A 24,635-nucleotide genomic window follows, 5' to 3' on the forward strand; every position below is an offset into this window, starting at 1 on the left:
ACTCAACATTTCTGGAGAAAATTATATGTCTTTGACAGCAAATGTCAAAAGATATTTAAAGTCTATGGATGTGTTAGACGCAATCCAAGAATACAATGATTGCTCTGACCAGGATAAAGCAAGAGCTGATGTTTTCATCCATAAACATATTGATGAATTACTACAGCATGAGTATTTTAATTATCATAACCCATATATGATATGGGAAGATTTGAAAAGCAGATTCAGTCATCTAAAGGAAGTTTTACTTCCTACTTCTAGAGATGAATGGAACAGTCTTAGGTTCCAAGATTTTAAGAGGGTAAATGATTACACCTCTGCTTTATACCGAATTTGTTCAAAGCTAGAATTTTGTGGGTATCCCGTAAAAGAGGAAGAAAAGTTAGAGAAAACTTTCTCCACGTTTCATGCATCAAATATAAACTTGCAAACACATTATCGTTTGCAGAATTTTAAGAGATACTCTGATCTAAATGCATTACTCCTTGTAGCAGAGAAAAATAATGAATTATTGATGAAAAATCATCAATCTCGTCCCACGGGTTCATTAGCAATACCAGAAGCACATGTTGCTCACAAAAGTTCTCATAAAAATTCTGATCATAAATGGGAACAAAGTCGAGGACGAGGCCGTGGACGTGGACGTGGTCATTTTGACAAAAGGCATTTTAATGATCGTAAGCATCCATTCAAATGGAACAATAACTCTTACGGTCGTGGTCGTGGCCGTGGCCGTGGTCGTGGTCGTAACCAGAGAGCCAATAATTATCATGTCCCACACAATACCAATTCCAACCACCAAAATAAATGGAATGAAGCTGGTAGGTCCGAAAACAATGGCACTTCATGTTTTAGATGTGGAAGTACAAACCACTGGGCAAAGGCTTGTCGCACAGCTCCACATCTGTGTGAACTGTACCAAGCCTCTCTAAAAGGAAAAGAGAAAGAAGTGAACCATGTTGATAACTTTAATAATATCAATGCTGAGCTGAGCGTTGAAGACATTGGGGTAGAACTTTGAAACAAAGTTGCTTGACTACTATAATTAGATGCAATTATTAAGTGTGTTCTCATTATCTTTAATTATGTAGTTCCTCTTTCATGTACTACTTGTGTTTCAATTAAATAAAGTTCTTATTAAAATATCATATGTCATCGTTATACACTTATTTTTTTTTTTCTTAATATTTTTCAAGATTTAAAATGAAAATCACCGGAGCACAAGATCAAACAGATGAAGAAGATATATGTATAGCGGATAGTGGAGCCACGCATACTATGCTTAGATCTAAAAAATATTTTTATAAACTGAAACCAACAAAAGGAATCATCAATACAATATCAGGTCCTACAAACTTGATAGAAGGAGTGGGAAAAGCTAATTTAGCATTACCAAATGGTACAAAGCTCAAAATAGAAAATGCTTTATTTTCCCCAAAATCAACAAGAAATTTGTTGAGTTTCAGAAACATATATCATAATGGATATGATACTCAGTCAAGGACTGTTAGTAATGAAAAATATTTGCATATCATAAGCAAAGATCAAATATTGGAAAAATTGCCAATGCTCCATTCTGGTTTGCATTATACATATATAAATGTGCCTCAAGCACATATGGCAGTCAAAGAAAATTGTTGCGATTCTGGTATCATAAACTTATGGCACGACAGATTAGGCCATCCAGGATCCACAATGATGAAAAGGATCATTGAAAATACACATGGGCATCCACTGAAAGGTCAAAAGATCCACAAAATAGATAAAATGCCTCAATGTACATCTTGTTCTCTTGGAAAATTAATTACAAGGCCTTCGCCATTAAAAGTCGATAAAGAAACACCAATGTTTCTTGAAAGAATTCAAGGTGACATATGTGGACCAATTCATCCACCATGTGGACCATTTAGATACTTCATGGTCTTAATAGACGCATCCAGCAGATGGTCTAATATCTCTTTATTATCGACTCGTAATGTTGCTTTTGCAAAATTTCTTGCTCAAATTATCAAATTACATGCACATTTTCCGGATTATACCATTAAAAGAGTAAGGCTTGATAATGCGGGAGAATTTACATCAAATGTTTTTGATGATTATTGCATGTCTGTGGGGATTGTTGTAGAACACCCTGTTGCTCATGTACACACACAAAATGGCTTAGCCGAGTCGTTGATCAAACGCCTACAGCTAATAGCTAGACCATTAATAATGAGGACAAAACTCCCTGTTTCTATTTGAGGTCATGCAATTATGCATGCTGGATCATTAATCCGCGTGAGACCAAGTGCAAATCATAAATACTCTCCCACACAACTTGTTTCTGGAAATGAGCCAAATATCTCTCATCTTAGAATTTTTGGTTGTGCTGTGTATGTTCCTATTGCACCACCACAACGCACAAAAATGGGTCCCCAAAGAAGGTTGGGAATATATGTTGGATATGAAACATCTTCCATCATAAGATACCTTGAACCTTTAACAGGTGATGTATTTACAGCACTTTTTGCTGATTGTCATTTTAACGAGACAATATTCCCAGCATTAGGGGGAGAAATGAAAAAGCAAGAAAGAGATATATCGTGGTGTGTACCATCATTGTTACACCTAGACCCAAGATCAAAACAAAGTGAGACAGAGGTTCAAAAAATAATACATCTACAAGAAATTGCAAATCAGTTACCTGATGCATTTACTGATATAAACAGGGTCACTAAATCTCATATACCAGCTGCTAATGCTCCAGCTCGAGTTGAGATTCCAAGCAAGCAAAATAATAATAATGCACCTCATGAATCTCAAAAGCGTTTAAAACGTGGAAGGCCAATCGGTTCAAAGGATAAAAATCCTCGAAAAAGAAAGGGTTCTGAGAAGGATACTGACCCTAAGGAAGGAATGATTGACAAAACCTTCCCTCAGGAAAGAATAAATGATATAACATTTCCTCAGTAAGAAATAAATGATTCCAATAAAGAATTGTCAATAAACTATGGTAAATCACATATAATGTGGGATCGAGATGAAATGGAAAATATTGATGATATATTTTCTTATTCTGTGGCAAGCGATATCATGGAAGAAAATGATGACCCTGAACCAAAATCTGTAGATGATTGTAAAAATCGACAAGATTGGAACAAATGGAAAGATGCTATGCAAGCTGAATTAAACTCACTAAACAATCGAAAGGTTTTTGGACCTATTGTCATTACACCAAAGTCAATGAAACCTGTAGGATATAAATGGGTTTTTGTGAGAAAACGAAATGAGAAAAATGAAGTTACAAGATATAAAGCAAGACTTGTAGCTCAAGGTTTTTCTCAGAGGCCAGGAATTGACTATGAAGAAACGTATTCTCCTGTCATGGATGCTATTACGTTTAGATATTTAATCAGCTTAGCAGTCTCTAAAAATTTAGAGATGCGCCTTATGGATGTTGTCACAGCTTACTTGTATGGATCACTAGATAGTGACATCTATATGAAAATTCCCGAAGGATTTAAACTCCCCGATGCAATAAGCTCAAAACCTAAGGAAATGTATTCCATCAAATTACAAAGATCCTTGTATGGACTGAAACAATCTGGAAGGATGTGGTACAATCGTTTGAGTGATTATTTGATAAGCAAAGGATACACAAATAATCTTATTTGTCCATGTGTCTTCATCAAGAAGACAACATCAGGATATGTGATCATAGCTGTGTATGTTGACGATCTAAATTTAATTGGGACACAAAAAGAAATTAATGAAGCAATTGCTCTTTTAAAGAAAGAATTCGAAATGAAAGATCTTGGAAAAACCAAATATTGTCTTGGTTTACAAATTAAGCATATGCATAATGGGATACTTGTGCATCAGTCAACTTATACTGAGAAACTCTTAAAACGTTTCAATATGGACAAAGCAAATCCTTTAAGCACACCGATGGTTGTTAGATCACTCAATGTTGACAATGATCCATTTCGTCCTTGCGAAGATAATGAAGAGATTCTTGGTCCCGAAGTACCATACCTCACTGCAATTGGAGCACTTATGTATCTTACTAACTGTACAAGACCTGACATTTCTTTTGCAGTTAATTTATTGGCAAGATTCAGTTCATCCCCTACTAAAAGGCATTGGAATGGCGTTAAACATATTTTTCGGTATTTAAAAGGAACTGTTGATTTAGGTTTATTTTATCCTAACGATTCAAAAGAAGGGTTAGTTGGTTATGCAGATGCAGGTTATTTATCTGATCCCCATAAAGCAAAATCTCAAACTGGATATGTATTTAAGAATGGAGGAACTGCAATTTCATGGGGTTCTCAGAAACAAACACTCATTGCGACATCTTCAAATCATGCTGAAGTCATTGCATTGCATGAAGCTTCAAGAGAATGTGTATGGTTAAGATCTATGTCACGCCACATATTGATTTCTTGTGGACTAGAGAAAGATCAAATTCCAACTCCTATCTATGAAGATAATGCAGCTTGTGTCTCGCAAATGAAGGAAGGATATATCAAAAGTGACAGAACAAAGCATATACCACCAAGATACTTTGAGTATACTCGAGACCTTATTAAAGACAATCAGGTTGAGATGAGATATGTCCAATCCAACAACAACTCAGCTGATCTTTTCACAAAAGCGCTTCCCACAGCAACATTCAGAAAACATGTCCATGATATTGGCATGCGCCATGTACGAACAATGTAACGACCTGCAATTTGAGGGGGAGCTATATACTGCACTCTTTTTCCCTTAGCTAAAGTTTTTTTTCCCATTGGGTTTTCCTTTAGCAAGGTTTTTAATGATGCAGTACTTCAAGACCCCGAAGTTTTGAAAAGGTGTCATCCAAGGGAGAGTGTTATGAATCCACCGACGCTTTCACTTTTTGGATGACCACTTTTTCAACAATAATTTTATCCATGTTTTTGGATGACCGTTTTTTCAAAGCAATTAAATGGCTTTGTCCCCCAAAATAGTGTTTCTTCAATAATGTTTTGACATTATAAATATGATGTATCTATAACGAGTAAAGATATCCAGAAGAATTTACATTCTCACTTTCCCTTTAGCCTCTTGTTTCTTTATTCAAATTCTCACATTACCCTAATAATCTTGTTATAGTTAGGGCTAATATTATAACAATTTCAACAAAATTATTTTAGTCAAACGTGGGAGCCATATATTATTTTTCTGCGACTCCAACCAACCATAGCCATATGGGGTCTTCTCATAAACCTCGTCCACAATAGAAACACGGAAGCACCCACCAGGTTTTTTTATAAAATAAATCATGACAGAAATTGAAAGGGAAATACATGACAAAATTAAAACTAAAATTTATAAAACATGATATTATTTATCGTGTGGTTTTTGTTAACGTGGCTGAATAATTATAACAAAACTAACAACACGGATTAATTTAATTGAAGCGTAAATAACAGCACATGTGCAAAACTAATATATTTAAAAAAAAAAAGAATAAGCGGTTTTTATCCAGAGTCAAAATATCTTAAACAGTGTTCTAAGTATGAATGAGGTGGTGAATATTTTCAAAAGAAAATAAAATAAAAAGTTAATACTCTTCAAAATTTAATCCGAGAAAACGTATATGTATGATTTTCTAAGCTGAGATTATCTTTCTCGAGTTATTGTGTTTTTATGGCGTTAAATGGTAAGTGGATCGTTTGGATTAAGTTGTGTATATCCTTAGCTAGAGTTCTGGTTATGGTGAATGGAAGTCCCATGTCCGAAATCAAGGTGGACCGTGTGTAAGGCTAGGAGAGTCTCTATCTCCATTTCATTTTATCATTGCGATAGAGGCTTAAGCTAAATCTCCTTACATCGAACCTCCACAGGGTCTAATTAAGTGGATTTTGAAGATGTTGTGACATGTACTCAGTTAACCAGGTTAGGGCTGTTCACGAGCCGGGCCGAACCGAGAGAAGGGTTGCTCGTTGCTTGGCTCGTTTACAACCGAACCGAACCGAGCGGCTGAAATTTAAACCGAGCGAAAACCGAAACGAGCCAAAATCGAATCGAGCATTTTTCGATCGAACATCGAGCGATTTCGAGCATTATATATTTCTTTTTCACTTTATAAGAAACAAATTTGAATGTTGTAAATAATATATTTTATATATAAATTAGTAGTTTTTAGACAAACATGAAATATATTGTAAATTTTTATTAAATATAATTTTAGAGTGAAATATAATGATCATGTAAATAAACTTTTAGTATTCTAAAAATTTGAATCGAACAAATAAAACTATAAAATTGACGGAATATGAAAAATTTTAAGGAGCAAAAATAATTGTAAGCTTATATTTATGTGTTTTGTCTATATATTTATATAGTTGTTCATATATAATTATATATAAAATAAATTAAAAATATTCGAGCCGAGCCGAATCGAGCAAACCCTTGCTCGTTGCTTGACTCGTTTACAAACCGAACCGAGCAGAGCAGCTCGTTTTCAACTGAGCGAAAAAACGAGCGAGCATTTTCCGAGCAATTTTCGAGCGAGCGACGAGCGAGTTCGAGCGACGAGCGGTTTGGTCGGCCCTAACCAGGTGTAAGCTAGGTAAACTCCCTTTCGCATACATTGGTCTTCATGTGGAATGTAGCATGATATCGTGTTAAATTGGTAGATCTAAAATTTTTAACTATTTCTACCATTTCAAATAACAGAACGCTGACGAAACTTCCATGTTAACAGACAAGAGCTGACAACACATATAAAACCCTTAAAAAAATAACGGGTCATTTAGAAACCAAAATAATTAATTCTCTTTCCTACGAACCATTTATATCCCCTAGTTTTCCCCTATTTAAAAAAAATCTGCATATGTAATAAAGTAGTGCACACCTCCATCTCCTCCCATAATTTTACAACATGGTAACCCTTAAAGAAACCACAACTAGCATCACCACCACAGTTAACATGTCTATCAGAAACACCCTTCTAATCCTCAACTGCCTTTTATTATCCATCGGAGCAGGCGGTGGTCCGTTGATCATGCGCCTCTACTTCATCCACGGCGGCAACCGCGTATGGTTGTTGTCATGCCTCCAAACCGCCGGCTTTCCACTCATCATCACCATCCTTATTTTCCTATACTTCCACCGTCATACAACCACAACAAACTTCATATACATGCGTCCAAGGTGATACCAGATAATATATTATTATAGTGTTTAGGACTTATTTGTATATATCGGTCCCATGAGCCTGATTTATCTCTATATATTCTATATATGATATATAGACATATCGTAATTGCTTTCGAATGGAATAAATCAATAAACTATTTTATCATGGGACGTAATCTTCATATATCACCCCATCTGCACAGACCTATACGACTCGTATAAGGCTATACATGCCACACAAGACTGATAAGTGTACAGATAGGACAAAAAAACAGCTTTGTCAGCCTGTGTAGCTATATACGAGCCGTATAGATCTTCAACAACTCACAACTCAGGTTATATAGCCCTATATGAGTTGTTTATGCAAAACTCGAGTGTGAAGATCTTATGCCTTTTACCATCTTACAGGTGATTCTTCGCGGCGGCTTTTGTCGGAATCATAATCGGTGCCGTCAACTATCTATACTCTTACGGCATAGCCCGCCTCCCGGTCTCCACCTCCTCGTTAATTATAGCTTCCCAACTCGCTTTCACAACGTTCTTCGCTTACGTGCTAGTGAAACTAAAGTTTACACCTTATTCGGTTAACGCGGTGGTGCTGTTGACAGTTGGGGCGGCTGTGCTGGCGTTGCATACTAGCGGTGACCGCCCGGAGGGAGAGAGTAAGAAGGAGTATGCCATGGGGTTTGTTATGACGGTGGTGGCCGCGGTGTTGTATGGTTTTTCGTTACCGTTGGTGGAACTAATGTACATGAAGGCAAAACAAGAGGTTACGTATACGTTGGTGTTGGAGATACAGTTGTGAAGAGGTAGGTCCCAGCAGAGCCCAGTTGGACCCGCAAGACTCACCTTGAAGAGGGACGTCTGCGTAAAGACCAACTGGTTCCACAGGACCCACCATGCTCAGAGAGATGAAGACCTTACGCGCAGTACGCAAGCTGTTCCCGCAGGAAAAGCCTCCCAATGGTGAAGTACCCCGCCTGTTCCCGCAGCTGCGGATACAAGCCATCAGGGAAGGCTACCCGCACTAATAGCAAGGCTACACGCACAAGGCACTAACTCTCAATAATTCAGTAATGTCACCTGAAGAAAGAATGAGCAAGGCGGGAATACTCCCGCCCAAATGAGCCAGTCCGTACGCTTCTGGAGGATCTTTTGTACTATACCTGCCAAGGTATGGACAAAATAGACAAGATCTGACCAAAGCAGCCCATGAACCAATCACAGGGTGACAGCTCACTGACAACAGTACGACGAGCAGCACGCTCTAGTACTTAATGTCACTATCAGCCGCTGCCTACTCACCAACCCTCATCGTGGCACGTACATAGCCTGCAGTTGGTGGAAAATGAATAGTACACAGCCGGCCATGTCACTATCAGCCGCTGCCTACCCACCAACCACCAGCATGGCACGTGCGTAGCCCACAGTTGGTAGAAAAGGAATATTATACAGCTGGCTGTACCTGCTTGGAAACCTACATTCGGCTATAAATACTCCAACACCTTGGAACGGTATCACATCTTATCATATACTCTCATATACTATCTTATACCATCACATATCTGATCTGCTCTAGCTATTTCTCTTAATATACATTTATATTCAGAGCAATCTAGTCTGATTCTCACGCCGGAGGGTGGTCACAAGGAGGTACCCCCCCCTTCTCAGTGACGAGCTCACGGTGTCTGTTTTGCAGGTCATCAGAAGAATAACCATCTTTGCCGGACCTAACCCTCGTGGGAAACATCTACTTGACCCTAAGATTATCCGTAATCTGCCGGGGTAACTTAGTGTTTCTTCATTGGCGCCATCCGTGCATAAAAGCTAGAACTAATTTTCAGTTTTTTCAAAACCTCTGGAAAGATGGTTAAGGTTACTCCGGTGCCAAGGCCAACGAGTGACCAAGAAACTCCGGTAACCACAACCCCAGCTACTGGGGGGAACACCGGCGAGTACACAATTTTTACGAACACTACCCCGGTTACCTAAGCCGGGGCAACTGCAGTAAATAATCCTCCCCTAGGATTCACCGATACCCAGTTGGAGAGACAACAGACGAGGCTCCCCCGCCAAACACTTGATCAAGTTAAAGCGTGGGCGGAAGCACGTCAGAAGGAATTCCAAGCTGAGTTGGATGAACGCTTACGTTCACTCCAACAGGCTGACGAATTCGGAAGCACTCGACAACAGCTCAACATGAGTAATGAGTGCGAGTATGATAAAGATTGGGAAGAATCTGACAGTGACGCAAACTCGTGCCATAGGGCGAAAGGGAAGCGTAAACAAGCAGATTTCCACAGAAGAAATTTTGGAGAAACCTTTAAACCAAAAAACGCGGGTGGAAACCCACGTGACTTCTCTAAAACCTTCAGACCAACTGTTGCAAATGCGGGAACGTCCAAATTTGCAAGGGACATTGCGGAAGCAATTGCCCCGAAAAGTGCCAAACAAATGTCCAACATAGGCACATATGATGGTATATCTGACCCAGACGATCATTTGAACAGATTCATAGCGGGGGCAACCGTCAGCAATTGGACGGAACCCACGTGGTGTTACATGTTCCAAATGACGCTTGTTGGGGCAGGCAGAGCGTGGTTCGACCGTCTACCGGTCCACCACATCTACGATTGGGCAGACTTCCAGCAAAAGTTCAGCCAACACTTCAGTCAACAAAGAAAGTATACCGAAGAGCAATGGACGATCCTCAACTGCATCCTAGAGGAAGATGAGTCTTTACTAGACTTCATCACGCGCTTCAATTCAAAGAAGCTAAGTCTAAGCACTATTAGCGAAGATCTTGTCCGCGCTGCTTTCATCCAGGGCGCGGAAGACCCAGAGCTCATCCGCACCTTAACGGGTTAAGATGGCATGCCATCCACGTGGGATGCCATCATGACAGCAGCTAAACGCTTCGCGGAAACGGAAAAGCAACTGGGTAGAGATCTTCCCCAGAGTACAAACCTCTACACTCAAAAAACAAGAGAAAACAACGTCCTTACCGCCCGACAAAACAAAAGGAGGAAGCTTGGTATTTGGCAGTCAAGGGTAAACTTTGGCACCTCATCCGGCTCGCACCCTCGGTTAGGCGGAAAGGATAACATGCAGTCGTCGAATCGGAACTCCAGATGGACGCCACTCACCAAAAGCGTCACCGAGATATTTGCCACCGAGAGGCTCCCATGGCCAGAGGCTCCAATAATCCGACAGCGTCCAAACGCTGATCAAAGCAAATCCTGTGACTTCCACAGGACAAAAGGCCACACCACGGAGGAATGCGTAGCCTTGAAGGACGTCGTCGAAGCATTTGTCAGAAATGGGAAACTCACTCACCTCGTGGCGTAATGGACGCTAAGCAGGCTAATGCGTGTAGAACCCCAGTTGGGGAAAACACGGATGAAACTGCAGCTTTAATGTTGGAGACTACATACTGCGTAAACAATGAGATTCCGAACCAGGTGCATATCGGCTCGAAAGGCTCGATGACACCCCCATCTCAAGAACATGGAAGTGAGCTCAATTACACAGGTTGCATGTAGATCAATTCCAAACTTGTAAAGAAAAGGCCTAGAGCCACTTCTAATGGAAATGATTCTCCAAATCACATTGACGCTGATGGTCTTACATTTATACTTATGAACTTTACAGACTGATATGCCGGTATTCACCGCATAAATATGGAAAGAAGTAAGTCGTTGCGTGTGGAAGGCGGCAAAACCCGCATAAACACAAAAAACGGTAAAAATTTCTAAGGAAAAGATGAGGAAAACCTTCACGCAGGTCAGTTATAGGTGAAGTTTGGTCATCCCACTAAATGAAAGTGACGGTCCTACCCGCACAATCATGATAGAGGAAACTGAACATTAACCTATTGACAACCACGCGTCGAAAGGTTAACTTATTCAAAACACTTAGAAAATTTCTCAAAAGATGAGGAAAACCTTCACGCAGGTCAGTTATAGGTGAAGTTTGGTCATCCCACTAAATGAAAGTGACGGTCCTACCCGCACAACCATGATAGAGGAAACTGAACATTAACCTATTGACAACCGCGCGTCGAAAGGTTAACTTATTCAAAACACTGATATGCCGGTATTCACCGCATAAATAAGTGGGGAAGTAAGTCGTTGCGTGTGGAAGGCGGCAAAACCCGCATAAACACAAAACGGCAAAAATTTCTAAGGAAAAGATGAGAAAAACCTTCACGCAGGTCAGTTATAGGTGAAGATTGGTCATCCCACTAAATGAAAGTGACGGTCCTACCCGCACAATCATGATAGAGGAAACTGAACATTAACCTATTGACAACCACGCGTCGAAAGGTTAACTTATTCAAAACATTTGGAAAATTGCTAAGTTAAACTAAAGTATGCATGAGCAAATCATATATTGTTTATGAGGCAAAACAAGTGCCAAATTAAACTATAATATGCATGAGCAAGTCATATAACGTTTATAAAGCAAGTCAAAAGGATTCAAAGATTCAAAAATAAGAGGGACTATACCCCCTTACCTTGGTAACCAAGAAACCGTAAGACAAGTGCGGGTACAGTGTCAAGGCGAAACCCTTCACATACTTAGCACCTGCAGGGAATTGAAGCCAAGAATACCTTGGTAACCAAGAAACCGTAAGACAAGTGCGGGTACAGTGTCAAGGCGAAACCCTTCACATACTTAGCACCTGCAGGGAATTGAAGCCAAGAATACCTTGGAAATCAAGTAACTATAAGACGAGTGCGGGTACAGTGTCAAGGCGAAACCCTTCACATACTTAGCACTTGCAGGGAATTGAAACCAAGAAGGATCTTCTGGGCCATGCTTGTGGAAAGGGAAATAACATCCCCGCATAGCGGGAACGTTGACAACTAGATTGTTTGAAGCTCCAAGATGGAATTGGTTGTTTAACATAATTGATCACTATGTCTAAAACTACCAAAACCTCGTGGAGAATCTACAAGTGAAACTCAACGCTCCTGACTTGCGAGGAGGTTACACACCTACCCGCATCATACCCAAAGATCAAGCAGAAAAGTCGGGAATTTCTGCACGTGACATTAGGGAAACCGCGGGAAGAATCCCCACAGAAAACCTTAAAACTAAAAACCCTTTTCAAAACCCCTTACTTAAGTCCAAAAGTTCACCTCATTAACAATTCATGAGAAGAACATTGGACTGGGGGGACTTGAAGAGGTAGGTCCCAGCAGATCCCAGTTGGACCCGCAAGACTCACCTTGAAGAGGGACGTCTGCGCAAAGACCAACTGGTTCCGCAGGACCCACCATGCTCAGAGAGATGAAGACCTTACGCGCAGTACGCAAGCTGTTCCCGCAGGAAAAGCCTCCCAATGGTGAAGTACCCCGCCTGTTCCCGCAGCTGCGGATACAAGCCATCAGGGAAGGCTACCCGCATTAATAGCAAGGCTACACGCACAAGGCACTAACTCTCAATAATTCAGTAATTTCACCTGAAGAAAGAATGAGCAAGGCGGGAATACTCCCGCCCAAATGAGCCAGTCCGTACGCTTCTGGAGGATCTTTTGTACTATACCTGCCAAGGTATGGACAAAATAGACAAGATCTGACCAAAGCAGCCCATGAACCAATCACAGGGTGACAGCTCACTGACAACAGTACGACGAGCAGCACGCTCTAGTACTTCATGTCACTATCAGCCGCTGCCTACTCACCAACCCTCATCGTGGCACGTACATAGCCTGCAGTTGGTGGAAAAGGAATAGTACACAGCCGGCCATGTCACTATCAGCCGCTGTCTACCCACCAACCACCAGCATGGCACGTGCGTAGCCCACAGTTGGTAGAAAAGGAATATTATACAGCTGGCTGTACCTGCTTGGAAACCTACCTTCGGCTATAAATACTCCAACACCTTGGAACGGTATCACATCTTATCATATACTCTCATATACTATCTTATACCATCACATATCTGATCTGCTCTAGCTATTTCTCTTAATATACATTTATATTCAGAGCAATCTAGTCTGATTCTCACGCCGGAGGGTGGTCACAAGGAGGAACCCCCCCCCCTTCTCAGTGACGAGCTCACGGTGTCTGTTTTGCAGGTCATCAGAAGAATAACCATCTTTGCTGGACCTAACCCTCGTGGGAAACATCTACTTGACCCTAAGATTATCCGTAATCTGCCGGGATAACGTAGTGTTTCTTCAAGTTGGTTATTAGTTTGTTTGCTACTATGTTTTGTATTGTCGGAATTATCCTCAACAATGACTTCCGGGTACGATTATTTACAGTGTATAAAGATTCGGCTAAATAACCGTATCCAATACCACTAGGTCAAACACTCTTTGGTAATGAACATTGCGTTCAGTGTTCTTTTATATTTATTCTTTTAACAATCTAAAGTAACATAGATAACGTATGTGCCAATATACATGAACGGATATAAACGAACATGGACAATTATTTTCTAATTGGTTAATGATTTGATATATGATTAGCCAATTAGGATTACTCATTAATATTAATATATAAATTAAAAACAATATGTGAACGGATATAGAAGGATATAGAAGAACAAACGTAGATGAATGAATTTCGTTAGCAAAACAAATATAATGAATGAACGTAAACAAAGAAAATAAATTAAAGAACAAACGACATGAACGTAACTTGTGTTCATGACCGTTTAATTAAATGAACAAAAAATTTGTATGTATTTGTTTGTTTAATAAAGGGAATACTTCACATATAAGTTTCTCTCATCCTCTAATAAATGAACTTCCCACATAACGGTATATTGAGACACTCCGAGCTCGATTAATAACTTGATAAGATATTAAGATTAATAGTAATTCCTTAGTTTCGGCTTTGGTCTTTAGTTTTACCAAACAAACTGTATCTATTACTAGATATATCCTTTATTGTTACACCCATGTTAATTAGAAGTCATTGTTCCTGCCGATATTAAGCGTTTACTGAACTTTAATCGTGTTCCTTGTAGGTGATTTCGAGGGAAGCAAATAGCTTTAAACTCGGGGAAACCGAATATTATATAATATTGTGTGCTAATGCCGTCTATGGGCAATGCTTCTTCCTAGGAGCCATTGGAGTAATCTTTTGTGGATCAGCGTTGCTATCCGGAATCATAATTGCTGTTCTTCTTCCAATAACAGAAGTATTAGCAGTTGTTTTCTATAAAGAAAAGTTTCAATCAGAGAAAGGAGTTTCGCTTGTTTTGTCGCTATGGGGATTTGTTTCTTACTTCTATGGAGAATGCAAGGTTACAAAAAAGCTAAAAGATGCAACACGATCATCTCAACAATCAATGGAGCTTACTCAAGCTAATTACACATCGGTATAATCTAACGAACCATAAGTTTTCATTTAATGTTCTTGTTGTGTGTCATTTTATGTCGAAATATCATTATTAAGTTAGGTGTAAAATTTTAAGAATACATAAAATTCTAAGCTTGATTTCAGTTATTGATCGAATTTTATTCTGTAGAACATTTTTGTACAAATTATTATAATAAACTTTTTTAATAATTTGGTGATTATTTGTTTTTAGAATATATGAGACCAAATTCGTCATCTAAGAAACACTAACACGACCATTCCTACTTTGATGGGGTTGGTAAGATTGTTTGGGTATATAATAGAAGGTGAAAGGTAAATCTCTGTAAAGTTTAATTAATTTACATAAAAAAACACGTGTAATCAAGAAATGAATCCATAAATCCGGTGACTTTATATTCATATTTATTTCGTTATCAATATTCATATCCATTTCTCACTCATTCGTATCCATATCACAATAAGATGCCACAAATATGTGATGGATCTTAAACTATGCATTTATTAAAAACAGTTGTAATACATCTAAGTCAAAATATTAAATTGATAATGAAATAAACCACATAAAATGCATGTTAGATCGCTAGGTGGAAATAGGTGGGCTTTTGCAGTTCTGCCCCACTGAACCATTTCTTATCAGTAAGGGCCTTTGGCTAAGAGGTCGGTAGCAGGACTGCACAAGTACCACGTTTGATAAAAGCATGTTTGGGATTGAGTTTGAAAAGTGTTTATTGGCTTTTTTTAAAAAGTCAAAATTTGAGGCTTTTAAAAAACTGTTTTTTAACCCTTTTAAAAAGCTAATAAATAAAATTTTGTGATTGCCAACACATTTTAACTTATTAACTTTTTGAAAACACCAATAAGCCAATAAGAATTTTTCAAACTCAATCCCAAACATTCTCTAAGAATTTGTCTATTAAAAAAAATGTTGAGAGTTTGAGTTTTATTGAAAACAAAATGTAATTTAGGAATGAATTAAAATGTGTGTGAGTTGTTATTTTAAAAAAGAGAAAATGTATGTAAGGCCCCGTTATTGGTGCCTCACATTTGGACGTTGGATTTACTCATAAATATAGTTCTATTCATCAGAGTTAACTAAAACATACGCGGAATATTAAAACTTTCAAAAAAAGCATTACTTAAATCCATAACTTGTTTCAAAACAACATCTAGTCTTTCAAAATAAACGAAACATTAAACATAAACGTCTTGAGTCTCCCGATGCCAGCCTCTTATTCAATGCCACGTGTCCTCTCAAGCGAGCTTCCTCATTCTACTCACCTGCGTACATACTAAAAGTCAGCTACGCTGAGTGAGTTCTAGTTAATCACGTATCGTATAATACATACACTTATCTTCAATCATGCATCCGAAGATACATAATAATTACTTTACTAACTTACTCTCATTACGTAATTCCATACATTCATACTTTATTACTTTTATACTATATAAATTACTGTTCATTCTATCTCAGATATTATTAGGATCTGCTCCCTCTTTCCTTTGTCTATCTCAGATATTATTAGGGTCTGGTCCTTTTCTTGTCTATCTCAGATATTATTAGGGCCTGGTCCCTGTTTACTTCTCTATCTCAGATATTATTAGGGTCTGGTCCCTCTTTCTTCATCTTCGAACATACTGTCTTTACATACCCATAACATACATACTTTCTTTAATCATTCATACATATTCATATATTGTACATATATATATATATATATATATATATATATATATATCATACACATTCACCTATCATAAACATACCTCCCTTGTTAGCACGTGCAATATCCGAAGATCGTTCACGTACCGACAAGCTTTCACTCACATTAAGATATACATACATAACATATAAACTATATAAAGCATACACTTACCAGTTAAGGTAAGTGTGTTAACTATCATATCGAGTATGCACACAGCCCTGAAAACATAACAAGGAAATGGGGCTAGAAACTCACCTGAATGAGGTTACGTTCATCGTTAATCGTAATCCCCTTCTTGAGCTGTGCACGGCTAACTGTATAATATTCACATGTATCAATTAACTATTTACTACTCGTATCGTATTTCTATCTTTATATAACCCACAATGAACGGGGGTCCGGGGGCAGCGCCCCTAGCAGCAGGGTTCTAGGGGCGGCAGCCCCTAGCGGGGTCCAAGGGGCAGAGCCCCTGGCTGGGGTTAACTGCTTTAACACATTTTCCATTAACTGCCTTAACACATTTTCCATTAACATTTTAAGTTATTTTCTAAGTTGGGCTTATTCGTTAAGCCTAAGATAATGGGCTAGTTTGCTTTATAAGGGGTATGGGCTTAGCATTTAGGTTGGTTCACTCTACTGTTTAATATAGCATCTGGGCCCAACTGGGTTTAGGCCCAACCATGCACAGACTGGTCAGCCGAGAACCCTGGCAGAAAACCCATGGTTGACCGAGAACCTTGATTTGACCGAAAACAGAACCCTGGCAGAAAACCCATGGTTGACCGAGAACCTTGATTTGACCGAAAACCCATGTTTTCGGCCGAGAACGCCGTGGCCAAAAACCACATGGCAGAGAACTATGTAGACCGAGAACACCATGGCCGAAAACCACATGTTGGCCGAAAACCACAGGTTGGCCGAAAACCACCTGTCCAGCTCCTCATTTCACTTTTATGATTTCTACTTTGCTCAGTTATTGATCTAAGGTTCAAATCATGAACTTTTAACCTCCTATCATTATCATTCACAATCGTTGCACCCCCGTCACTATACTATCATCTAGATCTAACCCGTTTTAGGCGTAAAGCTTGGATCTTTATACATTTAAAACGTTCTAGCCTAGATTTAGGGTTCCTTTATGAACCGTTCATACCTATGAGTCCATTTCATCCATTTAAATCATCAAGTTTGTATTTTTATGGAACATCTAGGTCCAATCTACTCTATTTACAAGTTTCATAGCAAACCGTTCATAAAAACGTAACCTTTAAGGTCAAAGAACATACCTTTTGATGTTTCTAAGGTCACGGCTAGCTCGTTTATGGACTTGAATCGTGTATCTAGCTTGAATATCTAGGATCTATCAACAAGAGGCTCGATTTCGGTCTCGGTTCTTCTTTCTCTCCTTGCGGCCGACAATGGAAGGGTTTGTGTGTGTTTAAGGTGTGTTGAGAGAATAAGATGGATAAGATAGATGGAAATGGAAAGATTTAGTTTATACTCCCTTAAGCCCATGGACCTAAGACTCATCTTTCCTTTTTAGTCCATGATTAATTCTCTTTAATTAGCCTACTTATCTTCCCTTTACTATTTTGTTATTTCTTTACCAAACTCGATTATTAAAATAATGTAAATATTATTACTTGAAATTTTAGGATGTATTACGATGTACCTTAAGTGAAGATTCTAGCAAGAGAAAGAAGAGAGACATTAGAAAGACACAAGAGTTTTCCTAAATATGTGATGGATATAAAATTGTATTTACAAATGACAACCCATGTGATTAAAAGACATTCAAGGAACTTCAGAAATAGTTTCAACTAGTGGTCTCAACCCTCATCACTGCAACGGGGAAGCGACAGGAATTCAGTCGGTATCGGTTTAGTTTGTTACAATATTGCTACGATACAGGCAGGGTTTCTGGCATATATTCTAGCAACTGAAAAAGAAAGCCCAATACATAAAGTCGTAATATGACCAAAACAATATCTACATTCAAGCTCGGTTCGTTACGGCAACTCGATTCTAAAACGTGACACATTCAAATCTACGATACTGATTTGTTGACAACATCTATATCAATTGAATGTTTTAATACTAACCTGCAAAACATAAAACCTTCCCCAAACTGAACCTAAAAAAAAAACAACTAACGCAACATCGACAGTCGAAACTACTAACCTAAATCAAACGAAATCGGTAACATATAAATCTCTAAGGGAGACATGGAAAAGCATTAGGGGTTGGAGCCAATGGAGCCAAATCATAACCTAAAACTTCAAGACACTTTATGAAATGTAACTTCGGACGGATAATTTGGTCGCTTATTCTCTTGGGTCAAAATACCGACAACGGAGACTTTGAATCGGCACAAGATGTTTTAGAGCTGCCAACAACACACCAGTTTTGAAACAAAAAGGCGAAGGGATTCAAGCAATTGTTCCCACATCATGAACGATTTGGAAATGGAGGAATGAAAGACTTTTACAATTTACCAGAAACCGATCACGAAGGTAACTGATTGAGTAATTAGAAAACTATGTTGAACAAAAACCACACCAACAAACAAAAACCGCTTCACATGTCACCACAACAAAGACTCTATAACAGTATTTAACCATTTATTCAGCACAAACAAAGTCAAAGATTACAAGAACAATACTAAACTCTTCCAAGTCCATAAACTTACACATTTGACCACCACTAATGAAAGCTGCGCGTGATACCATGTAAATACCCACTCGTCATGATAAGCGACACAACTGACACAACACCAGCCGGGAAAACTTTACCCGAATTCTTAAACCGTGAACCCATCACACCCAAAAGAGCAGCCGACAAACCAAACCCAACACACGATGCAAACACAGGGTTCATCGGGAGCTGTGTGTAAACATAGTACAACAATGCCGCTGATAAGCCACCAGACAGTAAAGATTTCTGACTCCCGCTTTTCAAATAACCCATCAAACCACCCAGCCCGACCAAGGCGGCATAGCCGAGTGTTAGCTTCTGAGACATTGACATCCCCATCTTTTTAGGCTCGCTTTCACTGTTGTCTGATGATCCTTCACCACCTCCGCCAGATCCACCGCCACTGCCGCCAAAGTTGTTTCCTTCACCGCCACCAATTTCACCGCCACCACCACCACTAGTGCTATCTGGTTCAATACCGGTCCCTTCTACAAAATCAACAGAGAGATTGGTTGGTACTTTTTCAGGGACTGTGCAGCCTCTTATGATACTTGAAAACCGGTTTCTTGATAGCGAAAAATTTGATGTGGGTGTTAATGATAAGGCAGGGGTACAACTGGTTGAGGCTGTGGTACAAGCTTTGCAGCACAGGGTACGAGTTTGGGCTTGGAGTGACACGTGGGGACGGAATTGGGGAAGCAAAATGGAAGATTGGGAAATTGATAATAGCTCTCCTGTGATGACCATAATGATGAAGCCTTGATAACAAGAAAGATTAAGAAACCGGTTAATCAAGTAATCATGCTAATTAAAATAGTTTATTACCACTCATGGTAGTTAAGTGTATCGACAGTAATAAAAGTACAATAAAACCCTAATACCTCATGATAGTTAAGTGTATCAAGTGTATCGGACAGCTCACGGGCTACTCGAGTTCAGATAGATAAAAAGCCCGAAATGAGCTGAACCTTATTGAGCACAAGCCGAGCCCAAGCCTCAAATAAAGCTCATTTAGTTATCAAGCCCAAGCTCGATCCTTATATATTTTTAAATTGTAACTCTTTTGAACTTCTATGTATTAATTTCACATTTTACAACGAATCTCGAGCAGAGCTTCGGCTCGTTTAAGATACTGAACACGAAAACGAGCCGAGTTTAGGCTCGTTTAAAGTTATACTCAAAATTTATAAAAATAATTAGAATTGTATATCATTTAATAAATAAATTATTAACGAGCCCAAGCCAAACTTGAAAAATGACTCATGAGCTGCGGTCGAGCTTTAGAAACAAAGCTTGAAACAAGTCAACCTTGAGCTCTCGTAAGTTAAAACTAGGGGTGAGCAATAACCTAATCGTTAACCGAAACCGAACCGAAAACCGAAAACCGAATTGACCGAACCAAACTCTTCATTTTCTCATATTTTCAAGTCTTTTTTCCTCTATTTCTTGTATTATATGTATTAATTGTTTAATACTATCATTTTCATGTATTTATATCTCCATTTCATGTACTAATATCTCAATTCCATATCTTCATTTCATATATTTAAGCATTCATTTCATGCATTTTTAAGCAAAATTACCCGAAATTAACCAAACCGACAACCGATTGGTTGGGTTGAGTTAATGCTAATAACCGAACCGAACCGTGCACACCCCTAGTTAAAACAAGCCGAGCTCGGTTACACCCATAAGAAAAGGAGTCTTGATTCAGGGTATGCAAAAGGATCTTCAGTATCTGTTTGTGAACCGATTTAGAAATGCCCGGTGATTATTGAATCGAGTGATGGTTCAGGAGTTTAGAACAGGCTGAGGTGGAACAGTGGTGGTGTTGAATAATGGTTGATTGTGGATATGAATGAATACTAATTATAAAGATTAATAAGCACACAGAAACAATAAATATCTAACACTGATCAGCTGCAGTTAGCTTAATTGTTCAAAATTAGAGTCTAACTTCAAAAAAAGTCAACACTAAACTGCGGAATCATATTATCAAAATGTCTGATTTAATAACAAATTGCTTTTTCTGTAGGTTCGAATACGAAAACACTTTGACAAACCAAAAGAATAACGAGTAAAAGTACCAAATTCACGCAATAAAGTGTTTCAAATGTCTGATTTAATAACAAATTAACCTAATTTCCGCGTATTTCAAATCTATTTGAATAAAAAAATGGAAATGAATAAATCATAAAATTTCCTAATTATAGCAGGAGATTGATTACCTTGATTGTGTGCTCAAAAACCCTAGCTTTTGTTCGTCTGATGGATGGAAACTGTAATAATAATAAGTGTGAATAAGTGAGAAGCATAGATGACTTCCCTTGTTCAAGTTAGAGTTGAAGCCCAACATAGTGGCCCAAAAGCCCAATTTATCATCATATTCCTTAATGACTAATTGAATCTAAGGTTATGTAAATTTAAGATCTGAATTTAGTAAATTAGCTTAAGATTTGGGACCAAACGCGATTAGCACTGACCATTGAATACGTTTCTTTAGCTTGAGTTGGGTTAAAAGCACATAATGTATTTGCGCCATCACCATGTTCAAATAAAGCGTTTTCTATGGTAACACCATGAATAGTGCATAGCAAAGCAGCGTCCAATACACCACCGACTCCCATCATGTTAAATGGGTTCAATGTCCAATTATGAAATCCTTGAAAAAAGAGGTTATATCGAAATATAGTTGCTACACCAACACTGGGCGCAAAGAACCATCAGAACTAGCCTGGTGGATAAATCACAAATACATAAACAAAAACGGCAACTGAAACAGAGTGCAATTGCATTATAAGGTTGCAATTGAACAGGTCGAGCGAGTTCGAATTAACATAACATGAAACCTATTAGCCTGAAAGCGTCGCCAAGAACAACAAATTAGTCCGTAGACCGCATGATTGAGTCCATAGACCATTCTTAAGAGAAAATCAATCAACTAACAATATATAATAACAATAACAATAAATCTTCTAATTAATAACTAGCCCGACTTCTCCTTACCGTCACTTTTTATTTTTTCATGCTTGCACCACCTAGTGATGTCACAGTTGATATTATTGAAATGTATAAATATATCTCTAAACACATTTCGAATTAGAAGAGATCATATTATTACCCGTAATATATTATGAGTAATTTTCAGTTTTGAACCCTTATAGCCTGCAACCATTTTTTCAATTTTGGTTTGCAATACAACATCTTGAGTAATTTTCCTCAGATGCAATACCGTGCAACTCGTTTATCGCTTCACAAGATGTCTACATAAAGATTACCATAATTAATCCTACACCATGATTATGCAACAAACAGTAAATATACGCAGAAAGATATGAGAAGATTATATACATTTATTCTATTAGATGACTAGGCATAAACTTGTGTGATATTATAAAAATTTTATGACATGAAGGGCAACAAAAATGAAATTTACAAATTGAGCTTATTTGATATCAACTATCGTTTAATCTTGTCATGATCATATCAGTATCTTTATTTGTTACTTGTAACAAACGGTTAAACGACCTAACAGAAGTCAAAAATCGTTTTGAAGTCGTTGCGGAATCCTTAACATCACTACCGAAACCACTACCACTACTGCAGCGTGAGATAAATGAACCCGTGATCCCAATACTCCGTCCACTCGGTTGTCTTTCGTGGCCAAACCTTTCGTAGTCAAAATAATTCGACCCTCTAACGTAACATGCACTTGCACTCTTTAGACTCGTTTTCAAACCATTTTCTAGTAATAGTGACACATCAGTCCCAGTCCCAACGTTCTTAAGAACATTTTGTACCTCGTCTGGTAACCTTAAAGTGTACCGATCAACGTTGGGTATGATTCGTTGTTGCACCATCACATGTCCCATTGAACAAGAACGAGACAATTTCCTAGGCGGTACAAGATCATGTTCCAGTTCATTGATTTGAACTGAAACATGATCTTTTGTGTGCCTCTTTTGACCGTCAGTCAACACAGTTTCACGACTGAGTTGACTTGGTTTCGGAACAAGACTCGCTCTACAAACCGGACACGTGACATGTGAAGCCAACCACTCGTCTATACAATCTCGATGGAACACGTGGCTGCATTCGGGTAACAACCTAAGAGCCTCATGATCATGGAACTCATTTAAGCACACGGCACATTCTAGCACATGTTGACCAATCTTGATATCTTTAACTTTTGAGTATGTAAAACTTGTGAACTCAGCAATAACGGTCGGGTCAAGCCCGCGAGCTGCCGCCAGCTTCATGGCGGCCCTTTGATCCCTGCCATGTCCAGTGGTGGCAGCAAGAGCGAGCTGGCGGTTGGCATATCTTCTAAAGTAGAATAAAAAGAAGCATATTAATAAGAAGGAAGTTATTAGGCAGGCCAACAATATTACCATTTTTAGGTTTATCTTTGGTTTGTTTTGGGGTGGTAAAGACACCGTAGACGGTGGCTCACTGGCGGTTTCCGTGGTGGCGACACAACTTGTTGCTATGAATACGAGAACGGCAACAACCAGTGAAAACTTGTTTTGATCCATGGATTTTGCTTCGAGAGTTATAAAATGTGTGTTCTATGTTGTTTACTTTACACACTTTTTATAATACACACACATGTATTATTTTATGAAAGAAGCTAAGAGTTGTGTTAAACAATTATATAGTTCACAAAGTTTTAATTTTAATATATTATAGTGAAAGTTTTGACTTATGAATTTTTAGTGTAGTTTATAGTAACTAATAATTAGATTTATATTAAGACAAATGGAAGACCTAATACTGTTTTTGTTAAATAAATTATGAAATAAATAGTAAACTACATTTCATGACACGGATCGATATAGAGTTGCGTTTGAGAATGAAGATAGCTTGCTTGTATTGAATCTCGAGTTGATTTGACTGGAGTAACTCGTTCATTAGATCATATAAATTGCCTTATATGAGTTGATATTATTGTTAAATTTGTTATTTAAGGAAATTTCAAACGAACACGTCTAAATGCAAGGACCTGACACAAACGGACTTCCCTCGCCACAAACCAATCGTTATGCATGGGTGCTCTTAACAAATGGAGGGTTGACTTGCCATTTCTAGTGTGGTACAACTCAAAGAACCGGTCAAAACGAATTGCATATAAAGTTAAAAGTTATAAACTTATATGTTTAAGTTTGATTAAAACGAGAAAAAAAAGGATTATGAATCTAGTTCAATATGTTGGATTATGCTTATGATATATAGTTTTTATCAATTTAATTGGCTATTTATTAATTTTTTGAATATTACTGGTTGTTTATAAGTTATCACAAGACTTGTATCAATATCATCGAATAGTTCTAATGTCAAATAAATTTCATCGAATTTTATTTTTAGTAATTTATTTTTTGTATTCTTTGATGATATCGGAGTTTTAATTCTCTAATTTCCAAATGGATGTATAGATTCTTGTTTCATATCCGGCAACTAAAAAAAACTATATAGTTTTATTTGCTTTCGAGATTCTCTTAATGCCACTTGCCCATTTGATTGTTTTTTTTACATTTAATCTATCTATTCTAATAAAAAACTACATACTTTTATCACTTGTCAATCTCATAGCTCTTCTCATATTTTTTCACTTATTTTAATATATGGTCATTATCTTTTAAATCATTTCAATATATGGATTCAAATTTATTTTTATTATATGTAAATCCTAATCGATTTATTCATTAGCATTAATGGTGAAATAAGAAAATAAAGAAATATTAAAATT

General features: G+C 38.0%; 2 protein-coding genes and 1 pseudogene across 3 annotated transcripts; 1 reads left to right on the forward strand and 2 right to left on the reverse strand.

Annotated features, from left to right (window-relative positions):
* Window positions 1-6,882: 6,882 nt before the first annotated feature.
* LOC143586478 (purine permease 1-like) lies at window positions 6,883-14,641 on the forward strand (annotated as a pseudogene). Its single transcript, XR_013144714.1, has 5 exons — window positions 6,883-7,164; window positions 7,558-7,947; window position 8,377; window positions 13,342-13,407; window positions 14,134-14,641. The product of XR_013144714.1 is annotated as a purine permease 1-like (transcript).
* Window positions 14,642-18,758: 4,117 nt separating this feature from the next.
* Window positions 18,759-21,200, reverse strand: LOC143586479 (uncharacterized). The gene is made up of 2 exons (XM_077068022.1): window positions 21,118-21,200; window positions 18,759-19,647 (listed from the first exon to the last, which is right to left on the reverse strand). Exon 2 carries the CDS (start codon window positions 19,634-19,636, stop codon window positions 18,899-18,901), a length of 738 nt encoding a protein of 245 aa, XP_076924137.1. The 5' UTR covers window positions 19,637-19,647; window positions 21,118-21,200; the 3' UTR covers window positions 18,759-18,898.
* A 905-nt stretch (window positions 21,201-22,105) lies between these two features.
* Window positions 22,106-23,465, reverse strand: LOC143586480 (RING-H2 finger protein ATL38-like). The gene has a single exon (XM_077068023.1). It carries the CDS (start codon window positions 23,422-23,424, stop codon window positions 22,345-22,347), a length of 1,080 nt encoding a protein of 359 aa, XP_076924138.1. The 5' UTR covers window positions 23,425-23,465; the 3' UTR covers window positions 22,106-22,344.
* Between the last annotated feature and the right edge of the window lie 1,170 nt (window positions 23,466-24,635).

This window comes from Bidens hawaiensis, unplaced genomic scaffold (genome assembly GCF_021521415.1).
Source record: "Bidens hawaiensis isolate Kalapana, Puna unplaced genomic scaffold, B.hawaiensis_p1.1 tig00034679_1, whole genome shotgun sequence".
NCBI classification, from domain to species: Eukaryota; Viridiplantae; Streptophyta; class Magnoliopsida; order Asterales; family Asteraceae; genus Bidens; species Bidens hawaiensis.

What these genes read in the sequence shown, in the direction of transcription:
- LOC143586479 (XM_077068022.1), bottom strand. Translation starts at nt 19,636, where the DNA reads ATGGTCATCACAGGAGAGCTATTATCAATTTCCCAATCTTCCATTTTG.
- LOC143586480 (XM_077068023.1), bottom strand. Translation starts at nt 23,424, where the DNA reads ATGGATCAAAACAAGTTTTCACTGGTTGTTGCCGTTCTCGTATTCATA.